Here is a 23,219-nt window from a genome sequence, read left to right as displayed (position 1 = left end):
ATCAGGGTAAAATTTTAAGGCGATCTAGCCACGTCCGTCCATCCGTCTGTCCCTCCGTCTGTTGTAATCACGCTATCTCCTGAAGAACTTGAGATTGAGTCATTTGTCTGCATGCAGGTCAATTCGAAGATGGGCTACATCTGTCGTTACAATGGTTATTGATTACCAAATGTCTCCACTATAAATTATAATTATAGGTCCATAAGGGCGCCCTTAAGTTTGTAGTCGCATATGGTACCAAATTATCCTACCAAAAATTATTAATATTCGCCCCCGTTAAGGCGTAGTTCCCATATAACCTAACCGCCTTCTTATATTTCATTTCATTTATTTCATACAATATTATTTCATATATTAAAATAGCTGATTAGTTCCGTGTGTAGGGGTTGTCCCCATATAGGCGTATTCTACCATAGGGGATAGTCGTTACTCGAAATAGTCAGTTTTAACTTACAAATTATGGAATTCTAAAACGATTTAGCCATTGGTTGTAATCATTACGCTTTCTATAGAAATAAAAAAGCAAAAAAAAAACTCGAACCTGGCTATAATGAAATATATCGGCCGGTATTTAGGCATCTCCCCCATATAATTATACCTCCTGAAGGAAAGAATTGAGACACAAAACAAAAATATTGGGTTCGAAATTGACATATCTACACTAATCTAAAACAAAATTATAAAAAAACTTTCAACGAATCGAGGACTGATTAAAAAAATGTTTATTACAGTCAATGTTTTAATTACGTGAACACCACTGTATATAAAACATTATATGTGGATTCTACTGTAATTTATTTATTGGCTTATAAGAAGACAATAGAAAGAATTGTATTTCCCCATTTGTTTCGATTAAAAACAAAGACACAACGTTTAAATCCCTTCGTGTGAACCCACCCTAATTCATGTTTGTTTTACTATTCGGTACCCACTTTCTCTTCATACCAAATACTCACTACTCATGTGGCAAATGGTACAACACAAACGAAAAAGGAGAAGAAAAAAACAACTTTTATTTTATATTAATCTGTGTTTGTTGTTGCTTCAAAGAAATTGTGCAGTTTTTTCTTCTCTCACAACAAAACGAAAATACAAAAAAAAAAACAATGTTAAATAAATTAAAATAATCGAGTTTTCTTTGTAATTATTAAGAAAAGTCTACAATTTAATTGTTGCTGTAAATTCCAATTAGAAAAAATAAATTGGTCGATACTCAATCGCTAAACTCGCTCTTATCGGAACCAACCATATAAGGTAAAACGGGGGGTGTAATTGTACGTTACAATAAAAACCACAACAACAACATCAAATAAAAAAACACCAACCAACCTCCCTTTACGATTAAAATATAAATAAATATGTGTGTACGTCAAAGTATCGATGAAGAGGAAAGAAAACTTGTTTTTTTTTATTTTCGGTTTTAGTAACGAAGATTAAGGCGAAAGATTTTGCAAAAAGTCAAGATTCAGACGATACATATTATTTCTTTTAAGAGTTCCTTATTCAGTTAACAAAAATACACAAAGTATGTATTAAATTATATATTTCCGTATACATTCGAAATGTAAATAATAACATTGTTGTATATTTATAATCGATTTGTTGTTATTACATAAGTTTGGTGATGTTTTTCTTACTTTGTGCATTGGTTTCTTTTTCAATAATTGGTTCATCTGAATATTTATAATTAATGCAGCTTTTTTACATGCAAAAATGCATTAGGTCATATAGAGTCTCGCAGCCACAAACGATTTAAATCTGCAAACATATGTATGTTTGTATGTACGTCTCATATGTGTGCCATCATATTTTTATATGTGATATTCATAATATAAAAATTGATATGTATGTATGTCAGTCGCCAGACAGTTTTTTAGTCACGACAATACAATTTAAATATGTTATTTAAATTATATTTCTAAAAACAAAACAACGTTGTTTTTGATTTTTTTTTTAATTTGTTTTTCGATAAGGAAACTTGAAATGTGTTCTGTGGCTTTGTTAAAATATTAAAATAAATCAGTTATATATGTACATATGTATATATGGTCGTGTACAAATATTCAGTAAAACAAGCTTGCAAAAAGCTATAGCTTCAAACTTTTGAAACGTAAAATGTATTTAATTTTAGATAATTATACAATATACTAAGTTACACTAACTAAATTAGTAGTATAAACTTATTCTAGATTTTTATATCCATGTTAATGAGTAAACAAATCTGAATCCTGATTACAAAGACAAACATTTGTCTAGTCGAATGTCCGGTCGTATAAATTAAAAAGAGATTCTTTCCAGTAGCCGATGTTGGCATCTACCCTGAGGACAAATTTTAAATCATGGTCCACAAAAAATATTCTATTTAAAACGTAGTTCTTTTACATAGCCGATGTTGGCATCTGTCCACAGTAGAGTTTGAAATGCCGATCCGACTTCCTATTACCCCAAAAAATGGCATCTATCTGCCATTGCTGAAGACGAATCCTCCCACCCAAGTCTAAGCCTTGGAAAAGATTCTTTAAAAATCTACGCCTTGTCCAAGCCTTGGAAAAGATTCTTTAAAAATCTACGCCTTGTCTAAGCCTTGGAAACGATTCTTTAAAAATCTACGCCTTGTCTAAGCCTTGGAAAAGATTCTTTAAAAAATCTACGCCTTGTCTAAGCCTTGGAAAAGATTCTTTAAAAATCTACGCCTTGTCTAAGTCTTGGAAAAGATTCTTTAAAAATCTACGCCTTGTCTAAGCCTTGGAAAAGATTCTTTAAAAATCTACGCCTTGTCTAAGCCTTGGAAAAGATTCTTTAAAAATCTACGCCTTGTCTAAGCCTTGGAAAATATTCTTTTAAAAATCTACGTCTAATATAAAGGTTGGAAAATATTCTTTTAAAAATCTACGCCTTGCCTAAGCCTTGGAAAAAATTATTTTAAAAATCTACGCCTTGGGGGTTTGGGATTTTTTCTAAAGTTTTTTGAATCCATATATAAGAATAGAAATGTATGCCCAATGATTGCAATCTCCGCATCCAATTACCCTTACACAAACATTGTGTCCTCTTTACCGATCTTATTTTGTATATCCATTTGTATTTCCTAGAGCCTTTGTAATACTAATCCATTTCTTTATACATCTGAAAATTGTTTTCAGTTTATTTTTGTGACGCAATGGGTGATGAATATGATGGTTGCGAATGTGTGTGGTCACATGAGTGGGCCATGCAAAGGCTATTAAATTTTGTAAGTAAAAAAAATAAGACTAACCCCCCTCAAGAAAATACTCATTACAAAATGTTTTCCTTACACCCTTTCATTTTTCAGATACGTCAAAATCAAAATGAATGCACCGATACGAATTGCATTGATGGTATGTATTGAAAGTGCAAGATAAGATTTAAATATAAATTCAATTTCCTGTAAATTTCATTTATTTTTGGCAAATGATAATCAATGTATTCTTTCCCCACAGTTACTGGAAGATTGCAGCAACCCGGCGGTTCATCAACCGGTGGTGAAGAGGGCAATTTTACCATGATGACTATGATTATGATCTTTGCTATGGTCATGTATTTCATAAGACCAGAGTCGATACTGAAGCTAACCAATAGCAACAAACGAAATGGTGGCAATCCAAATGGAAATAATGGTGGCGGTGGACCGCCACCACCAACACCGCCGGCGGTTAACTAATACATTCAAATGATTCCTGAATCTCGTTTCGTTTAGTTTTCTCCAGATATTGTATATTGGTACTAATATTCAGTTTTTTTTAATATTTCAAAAAAACTTAATTTAAAAATTGCATTTCAGTCGGTATTTTGGTGTATGATAATTCAAGAAAGTGTAATTATAAATTTTAGATACTTTGCAACAACATACACAAGAATTGAATAAACACAAATCTTTATATTTAAAAAATAAAGTTCATATTTCTTGAATGTCGTCATCTGTGTCTTTTGCCCTAGTACTGTGATAGAGAAGAAACCCAAAACCCTATTCGAATATTATTTCAATACAATAAATGAAAAAAAAAAAAAAAATTACAGCATTAAATTTTGTTATTTTCTTTTCACCGTATATACAAACTAAAAACAAACAAAAATTATGATTCGCACCCAAACAATTGGGGGTTTATGAATCCCTTGGCCGTGAAGAAATATTTAACAATTCATATTTATTAAATCCACGCCTATAATGACCAATCAAACATATTTTAAAAAATCCACGCCTATAATGGCCCTTAAAAATATTTAATGATCCTTAAAGAATTATTTTAAAAAATCCATGCCTATATTGACCCTTGAACAACAATTCTTAAAAAAAATCCAGGTCTTTGAGGAGACCTTCAATTAATTTTCGCTGGTATTGGATGGAAAAGTTATAACTCAGAAAATTGGTATTCGGCCATTGTTGTTGTGAAAAGTTCTTTCCCGAAAATATTGATTGAAAACGGATGAAATGAAATGGAAAATCTATGGACTTGTATGCATGAACGAGATTAGGGTTTGAAGAGGTAAATCGAGGCATTGGCTATTCCGCCTCTGTGTGACATCTGTCCGGACTTCAGGTGCTATCATTAAGGCACACAGGACGTGTCTTTCCATCGGACGTCATCAGATCGTCGAATGCCAACTATATCAAATATGTGCATCAATAGACGGGCGAATTCAGAGAGTGAGAACCCTTTTCATAAGAATCTCGTTCTTTTCTGGTTATAGTAATGTTTTGGCAAGGGCGCTATTCCTAAATTCCCGAAAAAATCCCGTTTTCAGTACACTAGTCCTTAAAGATCAAAGAAAACTAATGCAATAACTTCGTTTCAAGTTCCTTCGTTAAGTCGCTCTTACTGTCCATACAAGTAAGAGAGAGAGAGAGAGAGAGCGATAATGAGAGTTCTAGAACTTCCAACTCATTTAGTTCTTTCGTAGCTTTAATAAAGTGAAGACGTTCGTTCGTAGAGATTGATAGATTAAATTATTGAAAAAAAATGCATAATAATATAAATTTTTAATGTATTCAGAATTGAATACAACACAAAATAGTGCAAATGTCTAATTAAAAATATTCCGCAATATTCCATTATCTATTGCCAAAAAAATGTTTGCTTATTAGACAGTGGTAGAGTATGCATGCCGTATGTACGTTTCCGTGCTCGTGTTAAAGAGAGTAAAAAGGCTTTACTCACCTCCGTCCATTTTCCGTTTATTATTTATTTTTGTCATTGCGGTTTCGGTTCGGTACTCTAAAAACTTATTTACATTATTCTTGTGTGTGTGTGTGTTTTTTTCTAATTTGACGTTTCAGGCTCGAAGGATAAAAAATGAAATAAAAACGTAACTGACTATATAGCTAGTGTGTTGACCAAATAAATCAACTTATAGCAGAACAATAGGAGTTTAAAAGGTAAGAGTTGTCTAACTTCGTTTCTATTAACGTGCACTAGAATATCCAATGATCATTGCTAATATATTATTTCTATTTATTAAATTTCACTATGTTATGAGTCACCTATTTGTTTAGCTAGACAGGGTGCTTCAACATCACACATCATAACAACAATGTGGTTGACTTTGCTATGTGTGTATAAAGCCATCTATCCACCAGTAGTACAAATTACATACATACTTAATATAAAGTGGTGTTTATATTATGGGCATTCTATAAAAGGTTCAATAGGTCAATATGAAGGCAAATCATTGCTATTCTATTCTTTCTATTTATTAAATTTCACAATGCTATCAGTCACCTAATTGTTTAGCAAACAGGGTGCTTCAACATTACACGTCATAATAACTATGTGGTTGAATTTGCTATGTTTGTGGTATTTATGATATGTGGTATTTTTATTTCCATATAAAATTCCGCATTGATTTTTAGTATTTTACATTTCCACCTCATGGTGGGGGATATAACAAATTTGGATCAATGTACTGTGGATTTTTTCATCTGGGACTAATTTTCCCCCTTTGGAAAAAATTAGTTTAAAGGAGATTAAAATGTTTACCTATGGTAAACGAATGGTTTCCAAAATTGGGTATTTCTTTCTACAGAAAAAGTTGGTACTCTAAAAATCCTACCCTAAGGATTTTACTTCCTATTTTGTTTGGGATACCTTCAGTTCTCCTTAGAAAATGTCTACTCATCTATTATATTAAGAATATCTCCTATATATCTTAAACAAATTAAAGCTCTTCCATTTAAATAATAATGAAAGATATATTTTAAATTTAATTTTTTATTTTATTTTTCAATTCGGGTAATAGTATCACAGTAACCTATTCTAAAATAATAATGGAATACAATACAGTACCGTACAAATTTACCTATACAGTCAACAATATATGTATAATATGCGATAGTTTTCTTTTGAGCAATATTTCATATAAGTTTTGAGTATGTATGTATATAAGTGTGTGTGTATGACTTAATGAATAATCTTAATTTATAGTTTGGAATTATGGAAGTTATAAAGTTTTTGGGCAATTTTTATTTTTACTCAATACCAAACGATCCGGTTCCAAACCCAATTTCTTTAAGGCATCATAAATTTTAGCTCTTGTCTCCACCGGGAAATCTCTTGTTCGACCAAATACCCATATTTGATCCGAATAACCCAAAGAGCCCAAACTACCACATGACCACAAAATGGCAAAATTATCATAATCGGAATAGAGGACTTGATATTTGCCCGAGCCGGGCAATAGGCGGGCAATGACATCGGGGAAGCGGGTGTTAAACTGTGAAGAGAGAGAGATAATTTTTATTAATTTTTAAAAAGTATTATTATTTTTATTAAAATTCTTACCTTAAAATCCATTATGGATGATTTACGATTTTCTGGTGTGGCATATCCCAGGTTCACCGAAGGATTACCAGTTCTATAATAATGAAATAAAATTATTATTTTTTTAATTTTATTCATTTATATTTCTGTTCGTAAAATCTCCCCCAACTTCTCCTACTCACATTCTATTAATTGTCTTAATGGCCACTTCCAGTTTGAAATTATTAAACTTGGACAGCTCTTCTTTGTGCAGTGGCTGGAATTCCAATGTGGTACAGCCTGAGGCTATTTCAGGCAAATAAAATGATCTTTCAACTTCATACCATTGACCCAGAACCTAAAATAAAGATATAAAAAAAAAACAATAAATTAATAAAAAAATTCTTTAATTACACAGCAACAAACGTGATCGTTTAAAAGGACTAGCTATTGTCTCACATTTTTTACTATTCACACCCTTTAAGGTCATTTACATATCAATAGTGGGCCGGACAAAAAATTGAAATCATATAAATACCAAACTACAAACGGTTTTATTTGTTTTTGTATATCTCTATCATTGAATTGCTTTGATTTTCATTAACGTCTTTCGATCTGATCATCATCTTCCATTTATCATCAAAATATCTTTATGGCAATTCAGCGCACAAGCCAAGTAGCCCCTCATTGACATCAAAAACGGGTTGTCTTTCATCGGCTATTTGATGAGTCGGCATAAAAAAATCGTTCAAAGTCAAAAAGAGCTTTAAATTTTTGAGGGAAACCCATAAACTGTTTGCACAGTGGGCCAAGGTTGAAGGCTTAAAATTGTTAAGGTCCACATTTCAAAATTAATTTCTGAATTTCTAGAAACACATATTTTAAAAAAATCCACAGATTATGAAGTTCTTGAAAAAATATTTTAAAAAATTCACGCCTCATTTTAATCTTTAAAAAAATATTCATGGAAAACACCCTCGCTTATTTTTTTTTCGGCTCGTCTATAAAGGCTCCCTTTCAGCTCGTCTATAAAGACTCCCTTCAGCTGGTCTATGAAGACTCCCTTCAGGTCGTCTATAAAGACTCCCTTCAGCTCATCTATAAAGACTATAAGGACTCCCTTCAGCTCGTCTATAAGGACTCCCTTCAGCTCGTCTATAAGGACTCCCTTCAGCTCGTCTATAAGGACTCCCTTCAGCTGCTCTATAAAGGCTCCCTTACATTCGTCTATAAAGACTCCCTTCCACTCGTCTATAAAGACTTCCATCCACTCGTCTATAAAGACTCCCTTCCATTCAGCTCGTCTATAGAAGACTCCATTCAGTTCGTCTGTAGAATACTCCCTTCAGATCGTCTATAAATACCTTTTCTGACTTGTCTCATATTTTCTCATATTAATAATTTCCTTAATTTTATTTTTATTTGATCCACTGTGCAAAATATGCTGCCGCTATCTTCATCATAAACAATGGAAAATAACCACTCAGAGTAAATTCAAATAAAAATAAAAAACTAATATTCCCCCGCAGTGTAATATTAAATTATTATTTTTTTAATTCAATTTAAAATAAGGACAATTTATTTAAATATATTTAAGTCAAAGTTTGTAAATTATCACCTAAATTTAAAACCCCCCATAGTTTTAAAGAACCGCCAATTTCACTCTCATTAGCAAGTCACCACACAAACAACACATCAGCAGCGGCAGCAGTAATGAGTGTGAGAACAAACAAAACAATAACAAATGAGACTAAAGAACTTTTCATAATCAAAAGGGGAGCCAACATTGTGGACAACATGTTTGATGAGGTGGTGAGAGTGGGTGAGTGAGAGTAAAGGTTATTTTCTCTGGTCTAGAAAATAAAACCAACAAAGTTAGCATAACAAGCCTTTATTAACATTTTAGTCACATTCATAACGAGAGTGCTAGTGTGTGTGCCCATTAAAGTGCGAGCAAAAATAACGAATTTGATTGTTGTTGTTATTGTTGTTGTTGGCTTTTACTAAATGACATTTTAAATTTGTCTCTCGCCCAATTATGATGGCAAATGGAGGAAGACTCAATGAATTTCATTGGAAAACAAATAGAATATGTTAGTTGTAGTTATTGTTGTTGTTGCTGCTACTTGTCAACATGGTCGGCTATGTGTATTGCACCCACCCACCCACACACACACACACAGAAAAATGCAAATCATGTGAAAGTTACAAAAGGTGCACTGTGCAGTGCATTTCAATTAAATTGGATGATCCATTTACTGGATGGGTATTTTTAAAACCTAATTGCTTAATATGTACGTCCATCATCCGTGTCATGTTGGAGAGGATGCCCTCACGTGTTTTGTGGAAAAAAACACGTTATTTTTTCATCGGAATCTGACAAGAAAGAATTTCAATATAAAATAAACTATTTGGATTTTGTACAGTTATAGAAGTATGACAAGGTTGAAAAGGTATTTATAATATTATTTAGGTTTTTAGTTATAAATTCCTATATATGTCTGTATGTTCATTATAGTTTATATTACTGTTAATGACATTCTCTAAAACCTGTTTACATTGCCCTCCAAGTAAATTAAAATCATTTAGTTGAGCATCTCAGGTACAGAGTATAAAGTACTGCACTTGTTTTTGTTTTTATAAATACAGAACGTTTATTGCGATTTCTAAAATGGCTATAACACTCATACACTTAACTACTTGGTAATATAAGGAATGTTGTTTCAAACCAGGCCATAAAGTAAGGAATGCAAGTGTTTTGAACATACATCAGAACAAGGTCAGACATATTTTTATTGACCAGCTGAAAGGAAGTTGAAATGAGAGCTTCAGTAGACGGTCTGAAGCTAGCATTTAAGGATGAACTGATAGCACTCTTTATATATGAGGTAAAGGGAGTCTTTGTAGATGAAGTGATTGTAGTATTCGTAGACGAGCTGAAGAGAGTATTTTTTGAAGGGAAAGAAAGTCTTTACAGAGGTGTCTTGTGGAACTTAAAAACTAACATTTTAAAAAAAGCCATGCCTTGTGGGACCTTAAAAAAATTATTTAAAAAAGTCCATAGGTATACTGATAGTTACTTGCAATGAAAATATGGGGAACATACCAACACCAACAGTTATTGTTGTAAACCATAATGTATACCAAATACAAATATCAGCAATTCTTAATGGAGATTTGTCCTAAAATGATTTTATGAATATTGTCATTGCAGAAAAAAACATTTCTATGTGTAGGTTTCTGGACATAGCTCTATTTCTAACTAAACATTTTGGCATTACAATACCTTCCTTCACGCTAAATATTAAAAATACAGAAAATGGATAGGCGGAAAAAATCAGATAACTATTTTAATATAAAAAAGGGGGTTGTATGGGGACTACCCCAAAAAGGTGGCGAATATTAATAATTTTTGGTAGGTAGATTTGTTACCATATAAGACCTCAAAATTCCAAATTTCAGCGAATTCGGTTGATAAATACCAAAAATTGGGGGTACCGTTTATGGGGCTATCCGAAAAAATGGACCTATATTCATAATTGTTCGTGGAAAGTTTTGATACCTATTAATAACTCAAAATACTAAATTACAGCCAATTCAGTGGAAAAATATGATCAAAACCCCCAAAATAATGCAAATTAGGGGTACCGTTATATGGGACCTAACAGAAAAAGTGGACCTATATTTATAATTTGTTGTGGAAAAATTTGGATCCCAATGTACCAAATTTCAGCGAATTCGGTTAAAAAGCGCGCTCAGGAACCCAAAATATCGAAAATTAGGCGGTACATTAATATGTGGGCTATGCCTAAACGTGGACTGAAATATCCCATCTTCGAACTTGACCTGCCTGCAGACAAAAGACGACTCTATCTAAAATGTTGGCGATCTATATCAGTTCCTTCAGAGAAGATAGCGTGATTACAACAGACAGTCGGAGGGACATGGCTATATCGTCTTAGAATTTTACCCTGATCAAGAATATATATATATATATATATATACTTTATAGGGCCGGAAATAAATATTTCGATGAGTTACACGCCTTGAGAAACATACTTTTTTTCATTTTCCATAGAAATTTTTTTCCTCTAGTTTTTAAATTTGCATGCGACGACTGAATTTTTAATTTTTTGAATAATTTGAATTCTCCAAACGATGATAAACTGTTCCACATTTAATTGATTAACATAATCATCTCGTATGCACACACGAATAAATAAATAAATCACACAACTGCCACAACTTACCCGACTCATGTTGAATTTTGGCATCGATGGATACTTGGGACAGCGTCCCAAGCCTATGGCCATGGTCGGATCCATTAGCAGCAGAAATAAACACCAAATTAGAGCAGTTTGGAGAAACACCTTCGACGAAGACGATGATTTTGTTGTTCCTGATGATCGGTGTGTTGTTTTGAGTGTTGTTGTTGCAGCCAGTCGTTTAAACATGATTCTCAATTAGGTATTCACGCGATATAGAAACCAAAACAAAGAAGCACACAAATTGTCTTAACACACTTTTGCTTTTTTTGTATTTTGTTTATTTTTTCTTGAGTTTTTTTTTTTTAATTTTTGCTAAATTGGTATATTTGCAAGTGTTGTTGCTGTTAATGTTTTTTGTAGCCGGTTTTGTAAAAAAGACGAAAAATTTATTTTATTTTTTTGCACATAAATAAAGTTGTATTGTAGAGCAAAGACGACACACCACAAACACATAAATCGATTAATTATTCCAAATGACAAATACAAATCACCAACAAAAAATAAACCCACACGAACTGTCAGTCTGCCGATACCGCTTGATTGACTAAGTGTCTGTCGTCTTGTCTTTCAGACTGTCATAGGTGGCGATATGAAAAACAAAAAACTTTTCAAATTTACAATCGAAAGAAATAAATTGGCAATATACGACGTGTCCGCACCAAATTCGGAACATTGGAAGTGCCTCTAATAAAATATTTCCTCATATTGCGTTCGATTATATATGAGGCGGTTTGAACATGAGCTCTTACTTGTCATGCAGTAAGCGCAGGGAAATGCAACACAAAAAATGAATTAAAAAAACCTAAGAAATGTTTATAAGAAACATGATTACGCAGGTAAGTTTTTTCTTTACAAAAAATACAAAAAAAAAAAAAAACTTAACCAATAGTGTTTACTCTCACAAGTGAGTATTCCATACACATTTATAAGAAGTAAAAAAAAAATACAAAAAAATATTTTTAAGAAATCTTCCTTTTGCGAGACGTACAAAAAAATAGTTTTAAAAAACTTCACCTTTTTGAGACCTTAAAAAAATCATGTCTTGAGGGAAATTTAAAAAAAATTATACGAATTGGATGAAATTTGGCGCAGATCATTTATTTGGCCTAAGGACGAACCCTATTGAAATTTGGTAAAATCGGTTCAGATTTAGATATAGTTCCCATATATATCTTCGTCCGATTTTATGTAAATGGTGCACCAAAGACCCTATATATTCTCCCATATATATTTTCTTCCGATTTAATGTAAATGCTGCACCTAAGACCCTATATATCTTTCGATTTACACGAAATTTGGCACAGCGAACTGAATTGCATCTATAATAATGTGTACGAAGTTTCATGAAAATCGGTTGAGATTTAAATATAGCTCCCATATATTTTCGTCCGATTTAAGGTATATGATGCACCAAAGTCCCTAAATATCATTCGATTTGCACGAAATTTGGCATAGCGTACTGACTTAACTCTAGAATTATGAGCGTTAACTTTCGTGAAAATAGGTTCAGATTTAGATATAGCTCTCATATATATGTTCGTCCGATTTTAGGTAAATAGTGCACCAAAGTCCGAATATATTTTTAGATTTACACGAAATTTAGCATAGGGTACTGAATTAACTCTAGAATGATGTGTGGTAAGTTTCCTGAAAATCGGTTCATATTTAGATATAACTCCCATATATATTTTCGTCCGATTTTACATAAATGGTGCACCAAACTCCCAATGTTTGTCCGATTAACACGAAATTATGCACAACGTATCAAATTGAGTAGTCAATGACGAATATTGGGTTTTGTTGAAATTGGTCCAGATTCAGCCATAGCTTCCATATGTAATTCAAACGGGTGTCTGTTTGGGTTTAAATTTTTAACAATGCGACGTACCGAATAGCGTGTATCAATTTTGCTATAAATCCGTTTTCCATATATTTGTGCCATGGTACGCAGACGAATCTAAATCTTCCCAAATTAAATTAAATGTATCATAGGTTGCAGAAAGACATGAGTATGTTTCTTTGAGGGAACATTGACATACTATAGTGGGGATACATATGTACAATATACCCAAAGTGGTGAAGTTAGTTGGCCCATTCCGACTTTGCTACTTTTCTTACTGGTTTAAAATTAATTTTTGTGAAACATCGTGGTTTTTTTAAATATTTTTTTATGAAAATTGTTTCTAGGATTCTAGATTTTACTAATAATTTTAAATTATTTACATTTCTCCTCCTTGGAGCCACTGTAAACCATAAATATTAAAACAAACCCCCATTACTATTTTTATTATTCCATAAATTTTTACTTTATATTAATTCCACACGCATAAAATGTCTAAAATAACGAACTGCAGGCCTCATACCCATGGAGGAAAGCATAGCCCACTAGACCAACCCGGAAGTAAACACATACATACGTACATACATAATATGTATGTATGTAGTAAAATTTCAACATAGTACATGCAAAAATAAAATTCACAAAAAAATCGTTGTAGTTGTTTTTGCTAAAAACGGGAAGTTCAAGAAAAGTCGAAAAATACCTTAAAAATGTTTTTTGCAAACTTGGCATAAATTTCGAATTTTTTTGTTAACAAATAAAAAAATTTTTCACTAACCAACAATGTTAATTGTTTTCTTATAGGTGGTGGTGGTGTTGTTGTCGGTTTTATTTTACATGAACAGCAAGTTTTACTAGAAATGTTTGTAAATGTTGTAAATGTTTACTAGAAATGTTTTTTGAATACAATGCGTAAGAGGTGTCGATTGCATTTTTATGGCTGGGTTGGAAAAAATCAGACATCGATGAAGCACAGTACTTCAAAAGACACCTGCTGTTTAAAGGACGATGAAAAAATTATTTTTAATAAATCCACGACTAGATTGTCAATGAAAACATTATTTTGAAAAAGATTACACCTACATGGTCCATGAAAAAAAATATTTTTTTAAATAATCCACGGGTTGTGTAGATCTTGAAAAAATAATTTTTAAAAAAATAATTCACAAAATCCACCGACCACGCCTAGATGGTCTGTGAAAAGATTATTTTTAAAAATTCCAATCCAGCATGTGCCCGCAACTTCGTTAGCGAATATAGGAAATACTTAAACATGTAATAACATATTTTATTTTCACAGAAAACTGCATATGTCAGATAAAACAATCCACACATTGATATTGACCATAAATTAAAGTTGAGTGCCATTTAGTACCAAATTTCATGATTCGAGCTCTAAAGGTTCACCCAAATACAAATTTGACCAAATTTAGTTCCATTTAGCACATTTTATTTCCACAAGTACCCTCCTCTCCCATCCAACAAAGGTTCCTGCATATCCCGATCCTACACCCGCAAAATGATTCTAAATTCAAATTACATACCGCAATCCTACACCACACACTGATCCTAAATCCATGTTTCAGGATACCAACTCTATCGGCTCACTCACAATACAAATTGTACCAAATTTAGTACACAATAGTACGAATATCTAAAATCTCCTTCTTACCACAAAACTACACCCCCACAGTGATCCCAAATCCGAGTTTCAGGATTCCAACTCTATCGGTTCACTCCCAATGCAAATTGTACCTAATTTTGTACACATTAGTACAAATTTCTAAAACTTTTACATATCTCAATCTTACACCTCAACAGAGATCCTAACTTCAAATTTCATGATTCTAGCTCTATTGGATCATCTAAAATTCAAAGTGTACCAAATTTAGTACCCATATGTATTAAACTGAATCCTGACCCCCATCCAACACCCCTACAGTGATCTTGACTCCAAATTTCATTGTTCCCGTTCTATCGGTTCACCCAGATCGAAACTGTACTAATTATAGTACGATTTAGTACTTTTTGGACACATAAGTAACAAATTTCCAAAACTACGTGCATATCCTAATCCTACACTCCGGCTCAAATTTCTGGATTGGAGCTCGATTTGTATCACCAGATTAAAATTGTACCAAATATAGTACCGTATAGTACTTTTCGTACACGCTTTCAAAACCATCTCCTTAAATAAACCCTAATTTGCATTCCAAATTTCAAGTTTTTAGCTCTATCCATTCACATGCTACGCAATTGTACCAAATTTAGTACATTTTAGTACTTTTGGCATACTTATAGTTCGAATGTCCAAAAAACCCTTTGCTATATATATTCAACACTCCATCAGCGACCCTTATTTAAATTCTTAGAGTTCTAGCTCTACCGGTTCGCCAAATACAAATTGTGTCACATTTAGTACTTTTCGTACCGTTCTAGAACGAATTTCCAAAAACCCAGCCTTTTCTGTCACCTTTGGACCAAGTGTGACCCTCAATCAACATTTCAACATTCTAGCTTCAGCCGTTTCGTCTGGGCGTTGATGAATCGTTAAATCAGTCCGTCAGTCAATCACTTTACACTTTTATTAGTATAGATAGATTTTCAAACCACTGTGCAAATGCTGCAACTTTTACACCTTCACTATGTAAACAGAGGTCAAACAAACAGCCTGGGTGTTGGTTGTATTGATTTCAGTTTTAAACTCTGTTTCGGGGCTATGTTTTGATTTAAAAGTTTAGGCCAATATTTAAACAGCCACTTAGTCAGACCGCTCAGACAGACACGCATAGCCTTAATATTACAAAGAAAGACAACAACAACAAAATTTAACACTAAAAAATAAAAAAAATATTTTTTGTTTGTTTGGTTTAAGTTAAATTCATTTCATTGTTGGCAGTTTTGTTGGACAAACGGAAAATCACAAAAATAGCATAACAGTAGTAGCAGTTCGACAGTCTGTCTGTCTGTCTGTCCATCCATCCATACGTCCATAGCCATGCACCACCACTCACTGTAACACGCACTTAAAAGAAAATAGCCTCAATCATGGCTTAATTCGGTTTACATTATTTCTGTTATACAAAAGGCAATTTTTATTTTTTGATTCTTTATTGTTATTGTTGTTTGCTTTGGTGATTGTTCGACAATGCGAAAGTCGAAATAAATTTATATCTAAATAATAAAAAGATAGTTTAAAAAAGTAGCACTACTTAGTTCAATTACACAAGAGACCCGCCGCTTTTGTCGTTGTCGTTGATATTCCGCATGCGATTTCCGTATCGCGAGGTAGTTGTTGATATGAATGCTCAGCGTTAACTGAAATCTCCAAATGTTGAAAACGAACAGCGAACCGAATCTAGCCGTACCGTACCGTACCGATTTTTCCCCAAAGAGACAACAATGGTTTGATGTAGATTTCTTTCAATAAAGATTGACAGACAAGTAGATGGATAGATGGATGGATGCATTCATTCAGGGCGATTGTTCAGCGGTTAAGATGTGAGATCTCTCTTTTGTCTCTCTCAGCATCTGTTGGCTTCTCTAATGTTGCAGAGATAAACTATGCTTGATGTGTAACAAAAGTTCATGGGAAGTTCGGTGACTTGAGATCGTTTCGACTTGAAGTAGATGTTTTTTGAAATGCAGTGTCGGAAGGTTCTAAAAACAGCGGATAAATCATTTGAAAATTTTAAGGGACATTTTTTAATATTTTCAAAAAACGCTTTGGGTGATTTTTTTTTTATAATTATTTTTAAAAAAATGTAGATGTAGATTTCTTTCAATAAAGATTGACAGACAAGTAGATGGATGGATGCATTCATTCAGGGCGATTGTTCAGCGGTTAAGAAAATCTGTTGGCTTCTCTAAAAATAAACTATGCTTGATGTGCAAAAAAGTTCATGGGAAGTTCGCTATAAGATATTTTTTGAAATGCAGTGCCAGAAGGTTGTAAAAAACAGCAGATAAATCATTAGAAAATTTTAAGGGACATTTTTTAATATTTTCAAAAAACGCTTTGGGGGATTTTTTTTTTTAAAAAAAATCAAAAATCGCCTTAAGGAAACTTCAAAAACTACTTTTAAAAATTCACGCTATAACCATTCACGCCTTTTAAAACCTTCAAAATTTATTTTAAAAAAATCAACGCCTTTTGGGACCTTCAAAAAATAATAAAATAAAAAATAAATAAAAAAATCCACATGGGGGAACTTAAAAAATTATTTTAAAAAACTTCCATTCCAAGGAGAACTTCAAAAAAAATATTAAAAAAAAACATTCCAAGGGGGAATTTCAAAAAAATCTATACTAATAAAAGAGTAAAGTGATTGACTGACTTATTGACAGACGAAACTGCTGAAGCTAGAATCTTGAAATTTTGGGTGATGGTCACACTTGGTCCAAAGGTGACAGACAAGGCTGGGTTTTTGGAAATTCGTACTAGAACGGTACGAAAAGTACTAAATGTGATACAATTTGTATTTGGCGAATCGGTAGAGCTAGAACGCTTAAATTTTAAATGAGGGTCACTGACCGAGTGTAGAACTTTAAGTATGCCAAAAGTACTAAAATGTACTAAATTTGGTACAATTTTGTAGCATGTGAATGAATAGAGCTAAAAACTTGAAATTTAGAATGCGAATAAGGGTTGTGGTGTAGGGTCTATTTAAGGAGATGGTTTTGAAAGCGTGTACTCATGTGTACGAAAAGTACTATATGGTACAATTTTAATTTGGTGATACAAATCGAGCTGGATTCCTAGAATTTGAAAATAACATTAATGTACAAAAAGTTCTAAATCGTACTATAATCACAGTACAGTTTAAATTTGGGTGAACCGATAGAACGGGAACAGTTTTAGAAATTTGTACTACTATGTACTAAATTTAGTACAATTTGATTTGTGGGTGAACCGATATAGTTGGAATCCTGAAACTTGGGTTTAGGATCAGTATGGGGGTAGGACAGCGGTATGTATAATGTTTTGGAAATTTGTACTACTGTGTACTAAATTTGGTACAATTTGTATTGTGAGTGAGCCGATAGAGTTGGAATCCTGAATCTTGGATTTAGGATTTGTGGTAATAAGTAAGTTTAAGAAATTCGCTTACTGTGTACTAAATTTGGAACAATTTGATTTGTGGGTGAACCGATAGAGTTGGAACCCTGAAACATGGATTTAAGATCACTATGGGGGTGTAGGTTTGTGGTAAGAAGGAGGTTTTAGATATTCCTACAATTGTGTACTAAATTTGGTACAATTTGTATTGTGAGTGAGCCGATAGAGTTGGAATCCTGAAACTTAGATTAAGGATCACTATAGAGCTCGACTCATGAAACTAAATGGTACTCAAATTCAATTTATAGTCGATATTAATGTGTGGATTGTTTAGTTTTTCTGACATATGCAGTTTTCTGTGAAAATAAAGTAATATGTGAATACATGTTTAAATATTACCCACATTCAACATCCACCCTTTGTTGGATGTTGATTTTTGTTAATATACGCACATGGTATAATAATAGAAGGTAACAGCAAGTGTTGTTGTACAAAAAACGATACAACAACCACATGGAAATTTGTTGTTGTAAGTTCTACTAGTGTCAACTCATTTGACAGAAAAATGTAAACAAACAAACAAATTATCATCAAATTATTTTTATTTTGAAAATGAAATATTTTCGAATCCTCAAAATAAAAATTGAAAAACATGAATGAAAATCTTTCAAATTTATATTTCTATCGCTATATGTGTAACACATATGAAAATGCTGGGAATAGCGAGTTATTCCTTGAAGAAAGATTTGCTTCCTCAAACTTTCCCAGCAGGCAGATTGAGTAAATTGAATACAAGAGCACATTTAATAAAGAACAATTTCAAATTGTATGCGTTCCCAATTTTCCTGTTGGGTGATTTTTAAAAACATAATTTGTCAAATTCATATTGACACTAGTATTACGTTGGAATCAAATCAGCTGGGATTTGCTGTTACCTTTTATAATTGTACCATGATATATGCACTTTTGAATTTTGAAAAAAAAAATCACAAAAATGCAAAAATTTCCTCCCCAATAATAAAAACAACAATAGTTTCTGAAATCAATTTAAAAATTGTTACACATAATGGAGATCTTTATTCTTGTTTTGGTTTTTTTCTTCTTGTTGTATATATAATATTGTATATAATAATATAATATGATTGTGTATGTGTGTGGTTGTATTTATATAAATGGTTATATACCATATTATCATCCCTATATATATGTTTGTTTCGTTTCAAATATGTTTTTTTTTTTGTATAATTTCTATGAAAAACTTTATTGCTAATATGGCTAATCCATAAAACTTTTTTGTATACATTACTATCGAAGATAAATGCTAAACGTTTTTGTTTTGTTTGTTGTTTTATAAAATTTCCTCATGTGGTAGTCAGTTGTTTTTTTTTATTATTAAAAATTCTATTCAATTTTCACAACATTTAAATGATTGATAAAAAATAACAGAATTCAAAAAATTAAAATGGGATAAAATCGTTCTTAAAAATCTACCTTAACTACCGGAAATCTAAGGTGCTATGACAAATCCAGTGTTACGCGTGTTGCCACCAAGTCCAATATATATATTTCAATAAAATTAAAATATATATTTGCGATTGAAATCCATAAAATGATTATGTTTTGATTACTTTCTTTCAAGTCTACTATTGTTTTTTTTTCTGTTATATGATTATGAAGGTTTTTGTTTTGTGTTATATAAACTGTTATACTAATTATGACTTACAAATTAGAATTAAATATATATTTACTTCTTGCTTTTTTTGATAATTAATTCGTTGGAAAATAAATAAATGACAACATTCCATAAAGGAAGACCTTTTGGAAAGTTCCTCTAACCTTAATGGAAGTCCAATATCCTTTTTGTTTTGTTTTATTCGTTGACAAGAAATTTACAACAATAATAAGAAATAGAGTTATGTATATAGTGTAGTTGTAATTTAGTGTATAGTATAAAAAAATATTCGAAGTAACCGAAAAGGAACATAAGTTGTAATTTAAATAAGTTATTTCAAAAAGAACTGTGTATAGTTTGGCAGAGCCGTAAATAGTTGTAGTCAACACCAGGGGGAATTTGAGACAAATGGTCATAATTTTTTTTTTAAAAAAACCCGCCACAGATGGTCTTGGAAAACATTATTTTTAAAAATTCAAGTACTCACTTTCCTCTCCTGGTGCCTGGCTACAAACAATAATCTTAAAAAAATAAAATCTATAATACATTAATGTGCGTTATTGTATATCTGTGTCTGTGTGTCTTTTAGTTGTGTTGTTGTAGTATAACAGTTTCAATTACCCATACCTAATGTAGTTTTATATTCATATTCCGCTATACTATGTTGTATACAATGATTTATTTCACTGAAACTGGGACGATCGCTTGGTTTGCGATTCCAACAGCGACGCATAAGGGCATACACCGACATCGGTGTATTATCCGGACAAGCCAAAACGTTGCCATCTTTAATATATTTAATAACCTCTTCATGGGTCATACCAAAATATGGCTGCAGAGCAAATGAGAATATCTCCCAGAGGCATACTCCATATGCCCACACATCCGATTCTATTGAGAATTTATTATACAGAATACATTCCAATGGCATCCAACGTATTGGTATAACATCATTTTCATCTCCCTTGTAATAATCTTGCAGATAGATTTTATGCGAAAGACCAAAATCGGCAATTTTTACAACCATCTGTTCATTGATGAGACAATTACGGGTGGCCAAATCACGATGAACAAATTTACGATCGGACAAATAAAGCATGCCAGCTGCCACCTGGGCGGCAATTTGTAGCAGATGACCCTCATGAAGGGGTTCACGATGATGTATCTGATGTGTGGCATAGGGGGAACAAGAGCGTAAAAATTCACTCAAATCACCGGGTGACATAAATTCGAACAACAAACACATGGGACGACCCAGGGCACAAACACCCAGCAGCTTTACAATATTGGGATGATCAAATTCAGCCAAGAGGCAGGCTTCACGTTCAAAATCCATTTGCATTTGGTCGCTGGCATCATCTTTCAGCATTTTAACGGCCACCATTAGATCATCTTCTCCGGGAACCAGACCCGGTGCCTTGGCCTAGAAACACAATTTATTATTAAAAAATTCAATAAATTAAATTTGTATTCCATTTACTCACCTGAAACACCCTACCAAATGCCCCCTGACCCAATGACCGCACGTACACCACCTCCGATCTGGGATATTCCAATTTCTCCAATTTGGCATTTAATTTCGGCTTTGGCGGCGGTTCAACAATAATACTATTATGTAGGGCAACATTCCCTACACTTTTTATCGTACCGAATTTATTTAAATTCGATAGTGCATTGGAACCCAATGTTTCACGACTGGACGAAATATTTTCATTGGCATTACGATTACATTCATTATTGGAGGGATTTTGATTGGCAGGGTTTTGTTGTTGTTGCAGTTGTTGTGTTTGCAGCTCCTTGTGTTTGAGTATTTTATAGAGTAGCAGGACAATTAGATGGAGGCAAACAATGGCCACGAAACCGAAAGCGGATACCACGAAAATGACATATGGTGTCAAGAAGGTGTCCATCTGCATGGGTTCCAGTTCTTTGGTTTGGGTGGGATCCACATAGTCGGCTGTAAAGAAAAAAATCGGAAATTAAATTTAATTTTTTGAAAACTTCAAAAAAAAGCCTTGTGAAAACTTAAAAAATGTATTATAAAAATCCACGCCTTGTGAAAACTTGAAAAAATTATTTTTAAAAAATCCTAGCCTTGAAACTTCAAAAAATACTTACGACACATGGGTATATCACAATGCTGCCAGCGAACAGATTCATCCACGGTATAACACCACGGATACGGCTCCTCACCACCAGCATTACGGCAATAATTCTCTCCCTCTTGTATTTGTGGGAATACCAAAGGCGGTTGGATATGCTTATGTGGATGTTGGGTATCCCAACGTTGACAGGGTATACCCGATTTGGTAACATTCATGGTACCCAAATAATAGCGACCATTACCATTGCGGCAATCATCTGAAATTGTTATCGAATCATCATTAATTTATCTATTTAAATAATTCAAATAAATTTCCCTACATGTCGCCTGTTTTTCATCGATTTCGGTGAGGCCAACATACGAACAGGTGGGTTTTTTGGCAGTACTATTATATTTTGGCAAAATCGAACAGTTGGGTAAACGAAAATGTCCCCGACTTTTGATGTACATGTTACGTTCCTTTTTCTCTTCGATAAGGACCCAATCATTGTAGCAATATTGCAGATGAGTGGCCATGCAATCTTCATAGCACAAGGGTAGACGTATCGTTTTGCCATTTTCCATTAGGCAGCGTGGAAAGGCATAGGCACACAATAATTTCTGGAAGGAAACGATACAATTTAGTTATTTTATTTATGATCGCAAAAGATGTTACTACTTACCTCCGCAGCCGTACGACAAAGTCCTGTCAAATCATTAATAAGTTCCTCCCACAAGGCTGTGGCAATTTGCTCATTTTTCCAGCCACCCGTTGGATCCTCCAGACTATACCATACCTGAGTGTTGATGAAGTTTTTACATATCTTCCCATTGTAGGGGGCACAATAGCCCTTCTCTTCATCATGTCTTGCCTCTCTTTGTTGTCTAATTGGACGGTTGTTGTTGTTGTGGCTGTGATTATGTTGATTATGGACGGTGGCAGCGCTGTTAAACTCTCTATGCTCTGCAGCATTGTGATGTGCTATGGCGGCCGTGGATAAGTTGACAACTCCCAAAAGTATCAAAAATATTATAAAAGATGGAACTATATGCTTTCCATGAAATATAGCCTCCTGACGATGGTAACAATATCGCCACCGTTGCTGACTTACATCCCCAACTCTCATTTTGTTTTGATTCTCGAATTTTCACACAAACAACAAACCGCTTTACCTTCGACTACAACAAAATGAATACACTTTTCGATTTCTTGAAAGTAATGTTTTATCACTTTTGTGAATAACTAAAACAGCGAAGCATGGCGACTCCGTTAGAATTCATCTTTTTCTCCGACTTAAATAAAATTCCTTAATTTTTAGTATATACTATTTTTTCGACTTAATTTCACTAACCAAACTATAATCACAATGATTACGACGACGCCTTTTGCACAATTGTCATTATTTGGTGAAAAGTTTGTAGGAGCGTATTCCGTTTTTCTTTACCGCACACACAAAACATACAGAAGAACATTTACACCCGAACACACAGAATGGCAAAAAAGTAAGAGTCAAACAACCCACCAACCAACCAGTCAGCCAG

General features: G+C 33.1%; 3 protein-coding genes across 3 annotated transcripts; 1 reads left to right on the top strand and 2 right to left on the bottom strand.

Annotated features, from left to right (window-relative positions):
• Positions 1 to 3,160: 3,160 nt before the first annotated feature.
• On the top strand, positions 3,161 to 3,695 carry LOC133328018 (small integral membrane protein 14). The gene is made up of 3 exons (XM_061536567.1): positions 3,161 to 3,232; positions 3,314 to 3,359; positions 3,462 to 3,695. Exons 1-3 carry the CDS (start codon positions 3,161 to 3,163, stop codon positions 3,680 to 3,682), a joined length of 339 nt encoding a protein of 112 aa, XP_061392551.1. The 3' UTR covers positions 3,683 to 3,695.
• Positions 3,696 to 6,423: 2,728 nt separating this feature from the next.
• On the bottom strand, positions 6,424 to 11,209 carry LOC133328025 (apolipoprotein D). Its single transcript, XM_061536575.1, has 4 exons — positions 11,006 to 11,209; positions 6,959 to 7,113; positions 6,798 to 6,870; positions 6,424 to 6,729 (listed from the first exon to the last, which is right to left on the bottom strand). Exons 1-4 carry the CDS (start codon positions 11,207 to 11,209, stop codon positions 6,457 to 6,459), a joined length of 705 nt encoding a protein of 234 aa, XP_061392559.1. The 3' UTR covers positions 6,424 to 6,456.
• Positions 11,210 to 20,191: 8,982 nt separating this feature from the next.
• Positions 20,192 to 22,804, bottom strand: LOC133328024 (tyrosine-protein kinase transmembrane receptor Ror2). Its single transcript, XM_061536574.1, has 5 exons — positions 22,361 to 22,804; positions 22,019 to 22,298; positions 21,713 to 21,955; positions 21,079 to 21,551; positions 20,192 to 21,017 (listed from the first exon to the last, which is right to left on the bottom strand). The coding sequence occupies exons 1-5, from the start codon at positions 22,802 to 22,804 to the stop codon at positions 20,208 to 20,210; spliced, it is 2,250 nt and encodes a 749-aa protein (XP_061392558.1). The 3' UTR covers positions 20,192 to 20,207.
• Between the last annotated feature and the right edge of the window lie 415 nt (positions 22,805 to 23,219).

The sequence above is a fragment of the Musca vetustissima genome, unplaced genomic scaffold (genome assembly GCF_032173495.1).
Source record: "Musca vetustissima isolate MV318-11 ecotype Yass unplaced genomic scaffold, APGP_CSIRO_Mvet_v1 utg293, whole genome shotgun sequence".
Taxonomy (NCBI): Eukaryota; Metazoa; Arthropoda; class Insecta; order Diptera; family Muscidae; genus Musca; species Musca vetustissima.
This window is presented reverse-complemented; position numbering and strand designations above follow the sequence as displayed.